This window comes from Saccostrea echinata, unplaced genomic scaffold (assembly GCF_033153115.1).
Source record: "Saccostrea echinata isolate AGI-Se365-2 ecotype Australia unplaced genomic scaffold, CSIRO_AGI_Sech_v1 ptg000001l, whole genome shotgun sequence".
Lineage (NCBI taxonomy): Eukaryota > Metazoa > Mollusca > Bivalvia > Ostreida > Ostreidae > Saccostrea > Saccostrea echinata.
The window spans coordinates 42,335,549-42,354,045 of NW_026889750.1; the positions used below are offsets into that span (position 1 = coordinate 42,335,549).

Below are 18,497 nucleotides of genomic sequence, written 5' to 3' on the forward strand. Positions count from 1 at the left end.
TTGATACGAAAGAAATTCAAGTCAAATCTTATTATCTACATTGTACGTATAAACAATTATAAAACAGGTCAATCACATTTGTAAATACAATGTAGAGTCTATGATTTGATCAAAAGTAAAAACAAACATTTTCAATGACAAGAAATTATTTTCTTTTAATTTTATTACACTGTAACATGATTTTTAAATCTGATAATGAGCAAAATAAAAACTGTTTTCTTTATTTGAGTCTGTACTAGTCAGGCAAAAAAACTTATTACCAACTTACACTAATTACAAAGTGTACGTAAAATGTCACGTAATTTGAATATCGCACATAAATAACAAAAAGAATAAAATAATTAAAAAAAAAAACAGGACGTGATTATTTCAATTCAATTTACTGAATTGCGTGGATTTTTTATGGGTTTTCTTGTTTTTTGTGTTCTTGTACAAAGAATAAAATCAAGCTATGATGTATCAACGATAAACACGCAGCCAAAAAAAACAAAAAAAAACAACAACAACAACATCATGATACTATGGAATTCCATATACGACAGCCAACTGCTTACTGCCAACTGCTCACTGCTTACTGCCAACTGCTCACTGCTTACTGCCAACTGCTACACATATTTGAATAAATTTTCATATTTATATTGATACTATGTGAATTTTCATAAAACCAGGCGCGGATCCAGGATTTTTTTTACAGGAGGGGTCCACCCCAATAAAAAAAAAATCCAACACAGAAATTTCTTGACAAAAAAAAAACAAAAAAAAAAACAAAACAAAACAAAACAAACAAACAAACAAAAACGTAAACTCCTTTCCTAAACGTAAAAAACCTATTTCGGCGGGGGAAGGGGAGGGGTTGACATCTTATGCTTCATATCTATGACTTTTCATATCAACTTAACACGGATCCACGTTTTCTAGGAGGGGGAGGGGTCCAAGGTCACCGTGGCTTTTAGTTGGTTAAGTATATACATTAAATAACTCTACAAATTCCAGGGGGTGTTCCGGACACCCCCCCTCCCACCGACCCCCCCCCCCTCTAGATCTATGTATGTAAAACATAACTTATTTGGGAAAACAAAGAGATATAGATCTTTAATTTGAGAAAATATTTCACTATAGAAATTAACGGAAAATGGATATTCATTTACAAAACATCTTCCCCGCGAAACAACAGATCCTTTTTTCAGTTTTTATTCATTCCAAAGGTTTTGTTGTCTCACGGGGGGGGGGGGGGGGCACGTGTTTTTGAAGATTAAAAACAGGAAAATAGTCATTTTATTACCAATTTCAAATGAAATAACAAATAAAAAATGTACTTCATCACTTTATCAATTTCATATGTTAAATCTTACGAAAGTTAAAACATACGGTGAGATTTAAGAGTCATTTATCCATTTTCATGAAGGCGGGAATCAAGAGTTGGTGTGCGTAGTTCTTACAATAATAACAAAATTTGGCGGATTTAGGAATTTTTAAACTGTAAAGGCGAGGAAGGAGTAAATCGGAAGAAGGGGTGTTTCCTCTTAAAAACAAAACATTTAATTTCTGCATTTCGTTGCAGGCAAATAATTTGATAGCTTTTTTTTTTGACGCGGGTAAGGGGGGGGGGGGGGTCACATACGACAAAAGAACAAACTTTTAAAAGGGTCTTGAGTAACATTTGTTGGTATATGTATTTATAATAGAAATATTACTGAAAGTTATAATAACAAATAACTTTTGCCTAGTTTAAAACATCGAGTAATAACTTTTGGATTTTCTTTTTACCCTAGGAAAAGTACCTATGTGTGGGAATTTTTATATGTATGTGTGCAAGGCATTTAGCGCTATATAGGATATTAATTTGACTGTTTTATCAATCCAGATTCGATGAGTTAAAAAAATGCTTCTCGAATAGTTGTTGACTTCAGATCTGTTAAAAGTTATTCAATATTTGCGTTACCAATGCATCTAAAGTGCACATTATTGTTATTTTACCCATTCTTTCTTTTAAAAAAATCAACAAACACTTTAACTTTAACTTTAACTCATAATTCCCTTTCTAAGTAGGAAATTAGTCAAAATCATATGTCAGTTTTATATTTTTTTTATATTCCTAACAATCAAAGTGAATTTGAATTACCATACTTATACTCGATTTCTAAATTACATAAAAATCCTTACAAAGATACAAAGCGGGTTCCGGTAAATGTTCTACCAACCCTCCTGCCTTTCTCCTCACTAAAATATTAACAGCAGTGAAGGAGAGTCTTCAGAAGTACTGTACAACAGCATATTCGAGAAGTGGTGTAAATCAGATGTGGATACTTATAAATTCCAAAAAACTTTTTAGAAAATTAATTTAAAATCATAAAATTTACCAAAATCAATAGCATCAAAACATACTACTTTTCAACACTTTATATAATCATTCCCCTTTGATAAATTAAAATCCAGACTCTTTTTTTGACAGCATAGGCAGCTGCTTTTTCAATAAAAATGGAACTCGTAAATTTACTTACCCTGTCACTGGTCATTTGCAAAAATATTTTGCTAAAACATTCTGATTGTACACATAAGTACTCCGAAGTTGATATTGAAAAGATGTTTGAGTTTCTGATTAGTTTTTGGAGATTCGGTCTTCCAACAATCTGTCGGAATTGCCATGGGTACTAATTGTGTTCCGTTATAAACAGAACTATTTTTGTATTCATATGAATCAAAATTTATTCAAAAGCCTCTACATGAAAAGAAGTCTCTTGTTGTGGCCTTCAATCAAACATTTGGATATATCGACGATGTTTTATAAGTTGACGATAATCATTTTCATTCCCACAATGATTCGATACACGTATATCCCTTTAAAATCGATATAAAAGATATCTGTTTCACATTTTGATTTTTGAATAGAAAAAGACGTTAATGGTAACATAACAACAAAACTTTATGATAAACGTGTTGACTTTAACTTTTTTAATCGCCAACTTCCCATATTTATGTAGCGATATTTCATATGGAGTTTATGTCTCCCAGTTGATTCGATGCTCAAGAGCATGCTCTACGCACGAACATTTTCTAAAACGAGGTAAGTTATTGACAAACAAGTTGATGAAATAAGAATATCAACAGTCTCGTTTAAAGTCATCATTTCGTAAGTTCTATGGTCAATACAATGACCTTGTCAGCTAATACAATTTATCATTGAGTCAAATGCTGACTGACGTTTTTCATACTATTTGTTAGGCCATTATTTACACACTAAATTGTCGACGGATTTTTCCGTTATTTCCCGATCATGACAACGAGCACGCGGCGGGTGTGACCGGTCGGTAGGGGATGCTCACTCCTCCATGGCACCTGATCCCACCTCTGATATTTTGGATGTCTATTCTGCTCCCGATTTGCGTTGCTTTAATGGACTTTGAGCTTGAATACTGTTCGTTATCTCCATATTTCATTATGAGAAACAGATTTGTACGTGTATGTAGCCTAAAGTCATTGATCAGAACGGAAATCGTCAAACCTAAAATCAATCCCGGCTCTATAGTCGGCGCTCCATTTATAACGAAGTGTTCCTTTGCAAGTTGTCGTCTTTGTCCACGTAAATTTTCAATTTTTTTTTTCTTTTCTTTTCCAGAGCCAATTTCAACCAAACTTGCCAACCTTGAGTGAAGGATACCAAAGCCATGGTTATTCAATATATTTATATGGAAAAATTCTCAGGCAGTTTTGTGTGTTTGTTCGTTTGTAGACGCCACCACTTGCCTGTGGAGGGCTTCAAATTTGGACCTATACTCGGCACTTAGGGCCATTAAGCAGTGAGTGATCTTTTTTTTGCCAACACCTACTGCGACATGGGACCTCGGTTTATACGGTCTCATCCGAAGGATGGTCTCCACGTCCCGCAGTGGGATTAGAACCCGCGACATAAGGATCAACTCCTTACTTCTTGAGCAAATCTCTAACCACTGTGCCACGTATATTAAAGTTTGCTCAGATCTTGACCCCCAGGGGTAGGGTGGGGCCACAATGGGCGATCAAATATTTTTACAGATTTAGGAAAAATCTTCTCTTAAGAATAATAAAACCATGGTTAGTCTTTTTAATTACCGTCTCCCTAGGAAGACAATATATAAAGTCGAAGTATTTTACAGGCCTCGGACTGCACACTTCCTCTTTTCTGTAATTGGTAGAATTAAAATGCGTGATGTGAAAATTTTCAATTTTTTCATTGGTTGAAATTAATGCTGTTCAAGGGTAGGGAGATAATTTTCTGGTGGTCTAACTTTCACATTAAATGAAACTGACACTTTTAACTTTTACTAGCAACTATTAAGTTTTCTATTTTTTTTTTCTTGCAAGCAGTGAGATTTCTGTTTTTTCCCTTTGTTTATATGGTAGGGAAAGCTGAACAGAGCCAAGAATTAATACAACCTGATGGATGTATGTCAGTTTACTGTTTAACGTTGTTGCTTAAGACGGCTTTTATGGAAGCATCATCAGGTAGTGTAGATCCAAGTTCATTCAAATCATAGTCCCTGGAAGTAGGGTTTTGTCAATATATGATCAATGTTACATAGAAATATATGTCCAAGAAAAGAACAGCAGGATTATAGTGACTCATGTGAGCGTTGTGACCCACGGGTCTCTAATATTTGATGTTCTCTTATGTAGATCCAGAAAGTTTTCTCTATTAGAAACTCTTCACAAAAAATAGAATAGAATAGAATAAATAAATAAATCATGACCACCCCGGGGCAAAATGAAGTTATCTCTGGTACCGTAGTGAATTTATTGTCATGGTCATGGATTCATCAGAGTTTAGTTTTAAACAATTTACAATTCAGTACAGGTCGGAAATCCAGAATCAATTTCATTGTTATCCAACGTGTCATTGTTATTTTGAGCTTTTCTTGTCCATAAACAACTAAATGAATCTGAATGTTTTCAGGTTAAACAGAGTTGACGCGTTGAAAGGATTTTAAATTTTTATGGGTCGCTAATCGCGTTCCAGCCGATTGACCACAAGAACAGAAGTCAACAAAAGAAATACAACATTGAACACACAACATGGATAATGCATACAAAGAGGTAAATATAAACTTCCATGTAATTTCTTCAGTTTGGTTACTAAGCCTGGATGTCTAATGTCACCAGGTCACTGTGTCGCAACTTTACAACCATCACGTTGATACTCGTGACTCGTGAGTATTTTAACATATACGAAGGGTTATCAAAAAGTTCGTGGACTGATGCGATAAAATTAATACTATGTAGTCTGTGTTTACAAAATTTATAAGGAACATTACACAACAAAAGTTTAAGAAGTGTTGAAAATTTTAGCTTGATACGTTGATAATTTGTGAAATTATTATAAAATAAAGAAGACATTATATGATCACTCGGCGCTGTCGTCTTCTAGTTTTAGGACGTCCGACAACGTCATTATTTCTCAATGCACACTCCCTCTGTCTCAATACACTTATCTTGATGAGATTCCCTGGAGTTAAGTAAAACTGAAACCTGTTTTGTTTATATGACATGACAATGTCATGAACAGCTGATTTCAATGCATATAAAATTGTAAATGAATCTATAAATAGGGAAAGATTCTCACTTGATTATGCCAGCATGTTTTGCTTGATGGAGTTCAGTATCTACCACACATGATCAACGTTACTCTTTGACGTGATTGACTTTTCACACTTTGACTACAAATCGACATTAACTGTGCATCTCTCATCTTACTGAATCTCTTTTGGTATTTAAAAACAAGTACTCTGGATGGATTTTATTTCTCTATAGACAGTTTAAACATTCCCTAGACTCATACCAGTTCTTTAAGGGGCAAAACTTTACAGAATATTGGAAAAAGAAACCCCTCCCCCTTTTTGACGTCATTTTAAGCCCTTAATTATTTGGGCACTCCTTATAAAATATACCATAAAATTTCATTGAACTTACAGAATGGGATTAAAATTGCACATTTTGTGGAACAATTGTGTCCCGTCACATGTCCGAATTAATGGGATTTTTGGATGTCAAGTACTCATATCAAAAGAGTTTTTCTCAGTTACACTGAGGTTGAAAAAACGTCCTGTTCGAGGTTGCACCGCCTGGACATACCATTGCTTACAAAACCAATACTAATTTATTAAAAATTAAAACTAATGACTTGTGGTTTATTCTATAGATAGAAAATATGATGCTAAGTATTTTAAAATTCATTGATGTACTTAAAGCGGTTTTTATTTTATGGCGCTAGTCCACGAACATTTTGATAACCCCTCGCATTTTTATCAACTCAGTGTTCTCAACTGTGTTGCATCAACTACATGTACATGTGTGTCGTGTTTAATTACTTTTAAGTTTCTTCTATGGATGATTTTTTTTTGCCATAATGTATCATTTTTTTCATGTGTAACATATCCTTTAACGTTAACAACATTCCCTTTTGTTTAGGACGTTCGAAACATTTAATCATTGAACGCCTCTTGTTCCTCTTTTATATATATATGTACATGTAGAGTAAAGTACTTGTTGCAGATTTATATATAAGGTTGCTCCATTAGATCTGAACACTGTCTTTGGTTTGGCTCCACCCTTTACATTGTCAGGGCGTTACCTTTTTACTAAATCTCACTGCAAAAGAAGTTGAGACCGTATTCATGGTATCTGAACTCCTTGCTAAGTTTACTCCTTATTCAACTCTTCATTAGTTATTTTATACAATTTTCACTTCTGAAAAAGGATCACTGCAGAAGTTAGTCTCTTCATATTTTAGCGAACACGAATGGATGATTTCAAAGGCATGTTCATATACATTGTATATAGACTTACAATGCATAGTTGAATTTCATTTTAGCTTTGTTTATTTTATTACAGGACGAGCATACATACGACTATATCGACTCCAGTGCCTTCTCTAACTATGCTTACGATGGCCTTACTAATATTCAAAAGAGCAGAGAGGTACTCGGACCAACCGCTCCAAATAGGTAGGTCTCTGTCGGAATTTGAACACCATTATATCTTAAGCTTCAACGACCATCTCATGATAAAGGCGGTTGTTTGAAGTGATACAAAAAAGCTAAGTAAAAGATTAAACGAGAATTCAATATCCTGATCATATGCGAGAAATAAGGTAGAAATCTCAGTTAATCAGTTATCAAGAATGTCAGAGGAATGCATTTATCTAATCCTCACTCAAACTAAAACAGGGTTCTAAATAGACAAAAGAATCACAGAGGCATAATTATGCATCAGTCAGATACCTTTTATATATCCTTCTTTTACTCACGTAGATCATCTGTTTCAAAGAGTCGTCAGAAGCGATGTTTGTTTTTGTCTATCATCACTGGTGTTATCGTTATAATTATCATCGCTGTTGTCGTCGTGGTTGTTGTCAAAAGTAAGTCTTTAAAATATTGCATGATTGATAATGGATCTATGAATGCTTTCATTACTGCATAAACACTATTAAATGTATAAGGTATAAATTAAATTCTTTTTCTTCGAAATAAAAGCAAGATATGTTTAAGTAGATTGTTAAATAACGGCTTTACAAAAGTATTAATATTTTATTAATTATAGATACATGTATTATCAGGTATCTTTTTTCCAATTTCTGATGATAAGCTAATATCATCTTATGAGTGTCTGATGTAAATCATGGAAGTGTAATGAGTGTGTTCCCGTTTTGCACACATTTGATATATATATATATATATATATATATATATATATATATATATATATATATATATATATATATATATATATATATATATATGCTAAATTCTATGATATTTTGTTACACTTATTTTAACGGATGCGCAGTATGACTCTGGTGAGTGATAATCAGGTAAAGTACAAGTTTTTTAATTAAGAAATTCAAGAAATAAATCAAAATATCAAAAGTCATTTTCTTCCTATTCTTTTGGTAGATTCTCTTTCTCCAACGTCACAACTATAATATAGGCTATAGTAATTAAGTAATTATCTTACCTGGACAAATTCCCGTTCTGCACACATTTTTTTCAATACCTGAAATTCAAATGTGTGCAAAACGGGAACAAACCGTTTAATGATACACCTAGGTATCATATTTAAAAAAATATATATCAAATGAGAATCTAATGAAAACATGATTGTATAAAAATAAGATTTTTTTTATAAAAAATGTTGACATTGTGTAAAATAAAACATGAAATATTAATTGATCATTGATCATTTTGTTTACAGAAAATAATGAAAGTAAACTTCAGAAATCAATGGGTACGTGATAACTCATATATTGTTTACACTGTTAAAATATCAATACAAGCACAAAAGTGCATTAAAAATGTTACTTATGCAGAATTTTTGTGTGAAATAAACGATTTTAAAATAGAAAATGAAGAAAGATGTTTCATAATATTTATAGAATTTGAGGCCACCATGACCCTAGTAGCACCATGGCAACCAGAGTATTCCGACCCCGAAAGTGAGGAATATCAAAGATTTACATCTGACCTCTTGACCCAGGTACGGGATTATTTTACATTTATAAAGCATAAAAGAAGGAAAGCAATACTAACATACTTTGTGTAAAGTATATATTTGTAGATGTAAGTTACTGTTAGCGTGAATCATTCAGTAGTATGAGAAGGTCACAGATGAAACAGAAATCAATGACTTTTGAGGAATCACTCTGATATGCCCTATAAAAAATCCACTGTCAATCTCGCAAGTGTATGGGAGATTTACCACAGGTTTCTGAAGATAAAACATCACCTAGTAATCTGTTTTAACTATTACCATAATTACTATAAATACGTATGTACACTTGTATAGCGCAAATTAAATCGATTCTTAGGGATTTTCATATTTGATCGTCTTTCACATCCTGTATCGTTTGAAAGGTTGCTGCATGGACCTGTTATCTAGAAAACATTTTATATCACCATTTTGGAATAGTTTTTTTTCTGACTTTTGACCCTGAGATTCATTTATTTTTCAATAAAATCCCATTCAATCAATATTAAACCATAAATCGGGAATGGGGATCGAGGAGGCTTAAATTTCGATATTTAGATGTACATGTAACTATGCGTATTGTTGTTAAAAGTGCCAAGATTAAAGGCCTTTAAAATTTGTTCATTAACCTTTTACTTTTATCTTATGTAGAAAATAAAAGAAATTCTAATTTTTTTACCACATCGCGTAAAATCTGGTACTTGTACGTATGGTGAAAAATACTATAAGCACTGATCGCACTGATCTTTGTAAAGAAAAAAGTCCATATCTGAATGTGTTAGCTGCATAGAAAGTCATCTGGCATTTTATGTGTACTCCTTTTAATGAGAAGTTTAAGTACCCGAAGAACTGACTTTGTAACAATTACATCAATATTTGAAAATACTTGTATTTGATTTACTTATTTTGCTCTATGTACGAACAATTAATTTCTTAAACGAGGCAAGCTATAATTGACAAACAGTTTGAAAAAATGGATATCAACAGTCTCGTTTAAAGTCAACAGTTCGCAAATTTTATGCTCGATACAGTGACCTTGTCACCAAATACAATCTATCATTAAGTCGAATGTTGACTGACGTTTTTCATACATATTGTTAGGCCATTATTTTTACACTGAATTGTCTACGGATTTTTCCGTTTACCCGATCATGACAAGGAGAACAAGGCAGGTTGACCAATCCACTGAGGATGCTTACTCCTCCATGGCACCTGATCCCACCTCTGATATTTTTAGACGTCCGTATTTGCTTTGCTCCAAATTTGTATTGTTTCAATGGATTTTTGGGCTTGATTCCAGTTCGTATCTTCATGTTTCATTTGAAATTTATAATAGGCTAAGAATAATGTTCTGTTTTAATCAAGCACTTAAGTTTTGTTTAAGCAAATTTTCCTAATGTGATCACTCTTTTACAAAGAAAATCCTTAACGTTACTACATGTACCGTTCCACGAATATTCTAATTTACTGATCTTTATTCTGTCCGTTAGATAGAGGACGGTTTAAGACAAAGTGAAATTGGCGTGAACCTGGATTTCATCATCATATTAAATCTAAGGTAAATACTTTCAGATTTAAGAAATAACTTTCTGCCTTCTTGAAAAACTACTTGTTTTAAACACATGTCACAAATTTATTTTTCCAGACCAGGAAGCGTGATTTGTGATATCAAAATCTTCATGAAAACTGTCAAGTTTTCAGTAAATGGAGAGTCACGTAACATTACTCCCTTTGTTATTGCGAGTACAATAACAGACATTGTGAAGGAAGCCAAACAAAACAATCCAGCCTCACTTCTGGCAAAAGTAGATCCATCAGAAATAAGAGTCAGACAACCACAAACAGGTGCTTGTTTCGTCTTCACTATTGATATCAACAACAAAAACAAAATTTTATTTCATTTTTTTTCTACTTAGAATAGCTTTCTTAAAGTTATTTTTGAAATCCAACTCCAGTGTAGTTAATTAATATGGTATACTTTCATTATGCATGTCATTTTGGAAAAATACTTCTAGACAAAAAAAAAAAGGAAAGGAAACAATAAATGTAAGTATGACTTGACTACATCAAACAAGAATAGCAGTTATTTTACAGGGGCACTGTCTGCTACACAATCAACAAGTAATCCACCACAAACTTCAACGGCCGCCATAAGATCCTCAACAACAACAACAACAACATGGTCCACAACAACATCAATATTCCGCAGGACTTCGTCAATTGTATCATCTACTCCATCCACTAGTCCCATCACAACAACAACTCTAGTCACAGAGGATTGTAAGTTTACTGAACAAGCGTGCTTCCAAAAACTGAAAATAAATTTTCAAAATAAATTGTTTGATACATTATATGCTTTAAGCATTTAGTGTTTGATAAAAAAAAAACAATATGAAATATGTGGAGATAACAAACAGTATTCGAGCTCAAAAGTCCATTAAACATTACAAAATAAGAGCAGAGCAAACACGGACCTCTATGATATCAGAGGTGGGATCAGGTACCATGGAGGAGTGAACATCCTCTTCCGACCGGTCACACCCGCCGTGTGCTCCTTGTCATGATCGGGAAATCCGTCGACAATTCAGTGTGTAAAAAATGTCTTAACAATTAGTACATGTATGAAAAAAGTCTTAATGATAGATTGTATTTGCTGACAAGGTCATTGTATCGATCATAGCACTTACGAAATGATGACTTTAAACGAGTCTTCTGATATTCTTGTTTCATCAACTTGTTTGTCACTAACTTACCTCGTTTTAGAATTGTTCATACGTAGATCATGCTTTGGCGTATCGAATCAACTGAGAGATATAAACCCCGAATGCAGGTGATAAGGGTAGTTGACGATTGAAAAGTTAAAATCATCACGTTTATCATAAAGCTTTGTTGTTAGATAACCATCTAATGTCTATTAATAATAAAATATCCAAATATGAAACAGATGTGTCAGACTCTGTCTTATCTCAAGCTCACCGAGATATATCGTGTCGACTTAAAAATGGAATGAAATATATGGAGATAACGAACAGTATTCAAGCTCAAAAATCCATTAAACAATACAAAATAGGAGTATAGCAAACACGGACTTCCAAAACATTAGAGGTGGGATCAGGTGCCATGGAGGAGTGGGCATCCGCCGTGTGCTCCTTATCATGATCGGGAAATAACGGAAAAATCCGTCGACAATTCAGTGTGTAAATAACGGCCTAACAATTAGTATGAAAAACGACAGTCAGCATTTTATTCAATTATAAATTGTATTTGCTGACAAGGTCATCGTATCGACCATAGAACTTACGAAATGATGACTTTAAACGAGTCTTCTGATATTCTTGTTTCATCAACTTGTTTGTCTTTAATTTACCTCGTTTTAGAAATTGTACGTAAGTAGAGCATGCTCTTGCGAATCGAATCAACTGAGAGATATAAACCCCGTATGCAGGTGATGAAGGTATATTGCTGCATAAGTAAGGGAAGTTGACGATTAAAAAGTTAGTCATCACGTTTGTCATAAAGCTTGGTTGTTACATTACCATTAACGTCTTTTTCAAGTAAAATATCCAAATATGAAAGAGATGTGTCAGACACTGTGGTATCTTTCATCTCAAGCTCACCGGGATATATCGTATCGACATAAGAATAAAAATAACCATTGTTAATTGACAACAGCCGTCGATATATCTAAATGTCGAGTTGAGGCCACAGCAAGTGTTTTCTTCTTTTCACGTAAAAGATTTTGAACAAGTTCTGCTTCATATTATATGAATACAAAAATAGGTATGCTAATAACGGGGCGCAATAATTCATTATACGTCATACCAATCATATAATTCATATATGTCCATTTCTAGTTCTGTTGGTCAAAGACCAAAGTAGCTCATATAATGGTAAGATGTTAGTCGTTTGTCTCTTTGTCTGTACAAAGGTTTATGAAATGCTATTTCTTTCTATTATTTTGGTCTGATTTCAATAAAATTTGGAACTCAGATTACTTAGATTACACTAAGATACAAAAGTCTTGGTATAGCTTTTGACAAACATTTATAAACAACGTTTTATCAATTAATAAAAGATACTTTCATTTTCCCCTCACAACGAAGTTGGAGGGGATATAGTAACGCGCTTGTGTGTGGGTGAGTGAGTGAGTGCGTAACTACTGAGAAATAAATTTATGGAGCAAGGATTTCAATAAACCTATTTAAAGTCAGCTTTTTGCAAATTCTACGGTCGTTTTAATGACCTTGTCTGTATATATAACCTATCATTGGGTCGTGTTTTGCTTGATACAGATGCTTCATACCATTTGTTCCTCCTGGGTACCTGATACCACTTCTGTTTTTTTTTCAGAGATCTGTGTTTTTTTTTCTTTGTTCATGATTCGTTTCGTCTACTGTATTGAGATCGATCGCTGTTCTTGAGGTTTTGATACTCTGATAAGAGAGATAACTCCAACTGGTATAAATGACTATCATTCCTTTTTGAAATTGTCAAGTTTATTGGCCATTTCTGTCAAATTTTGCCCCGCAAGGTATGCTGAAATATTGTGCGTTTTAATTATAAATTATTATTATAAATTATAAATAAGCTTCAAGGAAAGATTTCATATGAGTGAGCAGAGGTATGATAAACCTTAATCACCTTTTACATGGCTAAAAATTGAAAGGGCAAAGTATATTAACGACCGAATTTGGCCCCTTATTTGATTTGAAAAAAGACCCTGAAATGATGCTTTTTTTAATAACCACCCTTGATTTTAATTCAAAGTGGCGTACATGGGGGCAAAAAAAGGGTGACATAGTTGATAATTTTGCTAAATTTAAAATAATGAAAGAAGAAGTTGATGCCAATGATGTAAATTTTGAGATACTGGTCAAAATATACGATTTTAAGTAAATTTTAACTTGACTTCTTAAATATAATGTCATCTTTTGGCAAAGACTGTTAAGTGAATGAATAAAATTTGTTTTAAAAATATTAATTTAAACCTTTATTCAATATTCCCTGTATATAAAAACGAAAAGAATTCTCCGGGTAAAAATATGTAAGGCTAAAGTTTCAAAATATTAAATCAAACGTGTAGATTTGAAGAATTTTTCTTAATATCCTTCCACCACAAGAAATAATCCCCCATAAATTGTGTTTCTTTACAATTTTATGAGCAGTTTTTAAATTGAATATATAATTTGCATTGTTTAATTCAAATAATTTATAAAAATTGAATTGTAATAAATAATTTTGAAGGTAGAGACTCTGACCAAACTTTTCTCAAAAGCTGACGGGTGACATACCTTAAGAACATAACAATTAACAAACTGAGATTGTTTTTGCTTAATATCTAAACAGATGATTACTTTGTATTGACATTGATATTTTTATAATTTACTATAAATATCTCAAACTTTTGTAGATTCACCGTGTACAAACATTACCTACCTGGAAACGGTGCTATTCATATTGTGTTATGATGACACTGCATACTACCGAGCTCTACTTTCTAACGATTCAACAAGAGCGTTATGTCGGTATGTTTCATAGAAATCATACAAGGATTCCTTAATACATTTTGCAACCTACCTATTGTTGTCGGCTTCCATCTTATTAAATTGTTCACAGGATTTGAACATCCATGATGCAAGAATAATTAGTTTGAAAAGTTTTAATGTTTTACTTTGGTAAAACAAACTTTTATAACAAACTATACTATTAAAACGTTTCTATACTTGTAACTAATGTTTAAAATTACTTTTTTTATGTATCTGTCGAATGTTTCAGATTTCTGAATAAAACGCTTCGCTGTATAGTACAAGAAGTTGCCACCGACACAGGGATTACCTGCAGTAGAGATGAACAAAATAAATTCCTGGAGGAGAATGCTGATGACATCCAGAAACAATTATCCATAGACCCAAGGATATGTGAGTATTGACCTCGATATCCGCAAATCCTCGTATTCAATGATAATTAAGGACTATAAGCAATCAAAATCCACAGACCCCATGACATGTGAGAATGAACGCTGATTAAATGTCTAGGGTATTTCATACAAAGCCTCAAGGGTCATGTTTATATCTAGACCTTTATTTCAGTCTTTAGCTTTCTGATGAGGGCTGATATAGGACTGATATTATTTTTTTTATTTGTGGTTAATTGGTCCGTACAAATGATATGATACTGGATATAGTCGGTATCAATAGTCAGCATCAATCCTCACCGTCCCTATTTATGAATTAAGAGACTTGATGTTCTCAGTGCTATTTCTCACAGGAGGGTCGGTCTGTGTATCTCAAACAAGAGAATCAAAATTTAAGTACATGAAATTGATTCCAGAATTGTTCCTTTCCTCAAGAAATCCTTACACTCAGATACTAAAAATCGTTCACACTAAGTAGGTAAGATTTTGTGAAAAAATAACTGTTCTTGTTTCCTCAGGTTTGTCCTCCAACCCTTATCCATCTTTTGAAACATCCCCCTCTACTGTCTTCCCAGAACCGGACATGACGACATCAGCCATCATAACAGACAATGGTAACGTTTTCCTAAAGCATTTACCTTTGTGTCTACAAGTATTAAGTACTTTTATCTGAAAAAAAGAAGGTGCATTAGAAGGAACCTAGCCTCCAAAAAATATTTACATGTATTTTGTGCGTATTTAGTAATGCCTCCACGTAAAATTCAACAAATCAATTATAAAGTTCGTACAATATTCCATTTTTAGGATCACCTTGTACAAATTCATCCTACTTAGAGCAGCTGTTACTTAAAACATGTGTAGACTACTCAAGATACATTGAGGCTTCTCAGTCAGACAACACATTAAAATGCAGGTATGTGTAAAACGATACTTATTACATATCAGTTTCGAACTCCGAAATGTCAAAACCTTGTATGAAGTTAAAAACATAGTCTACCATAACGTTTGTAAATGGTAAAAGTGTGATACTTTTTGAAGTGGGTTTTACAGCCAGCTTTGAGTCAATTCCAGATTTACCGTTTATAAAATTAATTGACAGAACGCAAACCTTTGTCGATTTTAAATTCCATTTCTTTATTTTTTCTTTATTTTCAGATTTATGAATGACGTCATAGCGTGCGTAATAAATAATGTTTTCAATGAGACAGGTGTCCGATGTACTAAGGACCAGAAAGATGCAATTATTAAGGAGAACGCTGATTTAGTTAGTCGTCTTCTGTCATTAGATATAACAACATGTAAGTAGATCTATGTCGAACAATACACATTTAAATAGTTCACATGAAAATAATTTACAACTCAACATTTGTTTAAATTATTATAAATGAAGTTATTTTTGGAAGTTTCAGCCACAGAGTTGGAATTATGGAAATACTCAAATGAATATCTTTTCACCACACTAATACACGAAAGAAGAGTTTAATGATATTTTATTATAGATCAAGCCTTCTTTACTCTTAAGAAACTTCTCTTTTGATATCATGGACAGTTGATTTTTAAAAAAAAAAAAAAAAATAATAACAATTTTCTTAAAATTAAACCTTTGTGTTTTTAAGTAACTATAATGCATATATATAACACTAAATATTTTTTAATATGTCAATTTTGTATTTTTTTCAGGTTTTTTAATATAAAAAAAAGAATGAGCTTTATGAGGTAGAAATACCATACAGAATATGACAGAAAATAAATTGTTAGACTTATTACTGCAATCATGAAATACTAAATAATGGCATTATTAGTTACTAACTAAAGGCATTATTTGAATTAAAGATTTCAGGATTGGTGTTTAGGGGCATTAAGACTCAGTCAACTCTTCTGAAAGACTGAACATGATTTCAACTCATAGATTTACTTTCAACAAATAAATAAATGAGGACTTTACAACCAAAGTCTCCTCAAAGTATGAAATATTTCTTGGTTTAGAGACAGGACTGTGTATTTGTCAACATTAGTCAAGTTCGAAGGGTCGCAATCTGTAGAATATTGTCCGTTGCATATGGATTTTTGTTTTATCATTCATCATATTTTCTTCTCTATCCATTAAAAAATCCTCTGTCAATACACATAGCTGCATAATTTTTTACACTAACTTTTATTTTTTTTTTTAATTTTCTAAATTATTGTATTATTTGTGTTACCTTAACATGTCTAAGGATATTTTTATTAGTTTTCCTGTCGCCGGCATACTCAGTATGTTTATAATCAGTCTTTGTGGAGGTATTACATGTATATCGTTCTTATATGGCAACGATCAAAGAAAATACATTTAAAGGGCATTAGAGGACATTAATTTGTGTTCATTACATTAACTTATACGTTATGAATTATGCATATTGTTCATATTTTATGTAACAGATTATAATGTATTTATGATAACAATGTTATTAAAATAAAACAATAATTCTAAAATGTGATTCGTTTTGGATATGTTATTCCTTCAATAAACTGACATTTATTACACTAAATAATTTGTCCTCTGCAAAAGGCAACAGAAAAAATGCTGTACTTATTTACGAATGCATTTGAAAGTTAGAAATATTATATAAGAGCAAAACAGATTTCTGCTTACATATGACCTACATATATTTTTATATGCTCCCTTGCGTCTACTGAGCAGCGTCCAACAGACACAATTTCTCATGTCACCTTTTCTTTTGAACAAGTTGAACTAATTTTCAACCAGACAAAACCAAATTTTGTTTGCAAGAGTATCATTTATTTGTGAAATGGATACTCCTGAGTGTAGGGTTGAGATCCAAAGGTTGCAATGGCTAACATCTAGAAAAAAATTAAACAAACAATAACCTTTCAGTTCGACAAGACTCTATTGTGTATAGATGTACAATTTCTTATGTGCAAATCCCTCACAGAGAAATAGGGTGTAAAATCATTATTCCCTAGACGCCATATCATATGAAAGATCACGAAACTAGTAACCATCATGGTATTTCACGAAAGCCATAGTGCCAAGCAATAAAATTACTAGTATGTGCAAAATATCAAATCCGTAGATTTGCAACGGAGCATAACAACTTTTGCTCTGGCTACAATGTAGCTTTTATTTTCCTTAGAGTATGTGTAGAAATACATATCATATATTAGAACCCATCGACCTTTTGTGTTGCCTGTAGAGTAGAGTGACACTAAGTGATCATTTTACTTGTCTTCATGACTTTACTTCTCTGTCTGTCTGCCTGCCACACCTTATATATCAAGAACTGTACAGTTTTAAAATGGCATTGTCTTTCGCTTAATCAAATCGAAAAGTATTTCAGGACATAGGCAAGATAGTATTGAACTTTATCTTCTTATTACATGAATAATTGAAGAGTTCAAATGATTGAAGGATATCTGTGCGACCATTATAATTTGTAAACCTTTTCCTAAAATAAATAGATCTACCCTACCTATACTGGATTCCTAAACTTCATAAAAATCTGTACAAAGATACATTGCCAGGTCCAGCAAATGCTATACAATCATTCCTTACCATAAGTTAAAAACTAGGCTTTTTGAAATTATAGATACCGGTTACTCCTTCTTCAATAAAAAAGAAACTCGGAAATTTTCGTATCCTATGATTAGTAATCAATAAAATTACTTTATTATACAGTTATCACGCTGATACATGATTCTACATACAAATACTCTGAAGTTGATATTAAAAAGATGCTGGAGTTCCTCATTGACAATATATTCGTAGCTTTCGGAGGCCGGGTCCCCGTTTTACTACAGAACCTACGGCTTAAACAAAAATTCAATTTTGCAAAATAACTCTCTCTTTTTTTTTTTTTTTTATTAATTTGGAAGTCTTTTTGATCTTTTTAAGAGAATTTTGGAAGATATATTCATGAATACAATTTAAAAACAGAATTATTTATTTTGCAAGATTTTACAAGCAACTAAAGTTTTTGGTCTTTGTCGTAAGTTCCTTTATAAAACGGGCCCCAGGTCTTCCAACAATCTGTTGGAATGGTCATGTTTTAAATTTTGAATTTACCGGGTGGGAGTAAATACAAAATTT

At 32.6% G+C, this 18,497-nt stretch overlaps 1 protein-coding gene across 1 annotated transcript; it reads left to right on the plus strand.

Annotated features, from left to right (window-relative positions):
• The first annotated feature begins 5,022 nt into the window (after positions 1–5,022).
• LOC133197586 (uncharacterized) lies at positions 5,023–15,716 on the plus strand. Its single transcript, XM_061333696.1, has 13 exons — positions 5,023–5,070; positions 6,865–6,977; positions 7,284–7,390; positions 8,224–8,256; positions 8,405–8,505; positions 9,987–10,054; positions 10,142–10,341; positions 10,591–10,776; positions 13,907–14,021; positions 14,272–14,414; positions 14,929–15,024; positions 15,215–15,323; positions 15,566–15,716. The coding sequence occupies exons 1-13, from the start codon at positions 5,050–5,052 to the stop codon at positions 15,714–15,716; spliced, it is 1,443 nt and encodes a 480-aa protein (XP_061189680.1). The 5' UTR covers positions 5,023–5,049.
• The last annotated feature ends 2,781 nt before the right edge of the window (positions 15,717–18,497 follow it).

Bases quoted from the DNA above. Each gene is read 5' to 3' on its own strand.
- LOC133197586 (XM_061333696.1), top strand. From the start codon at position 5,050: ATGGATAATGCATACAAAGAG. The intron at 7,391-8,223 runs GTAAGTCTTTAA...TTTTGTTTACAG, and splicing joins CGTCGTGGTTGTTGTCAAAA to AAAATAATGAAAGTAAACTT. The intron at 14,022-14,271 runs GTATGTTTCATA...CGAATGTTTCAG, and splicing joins TCAACAAGAGCGTTATGTCG to ATTTCTGAATAAAACGCTTC.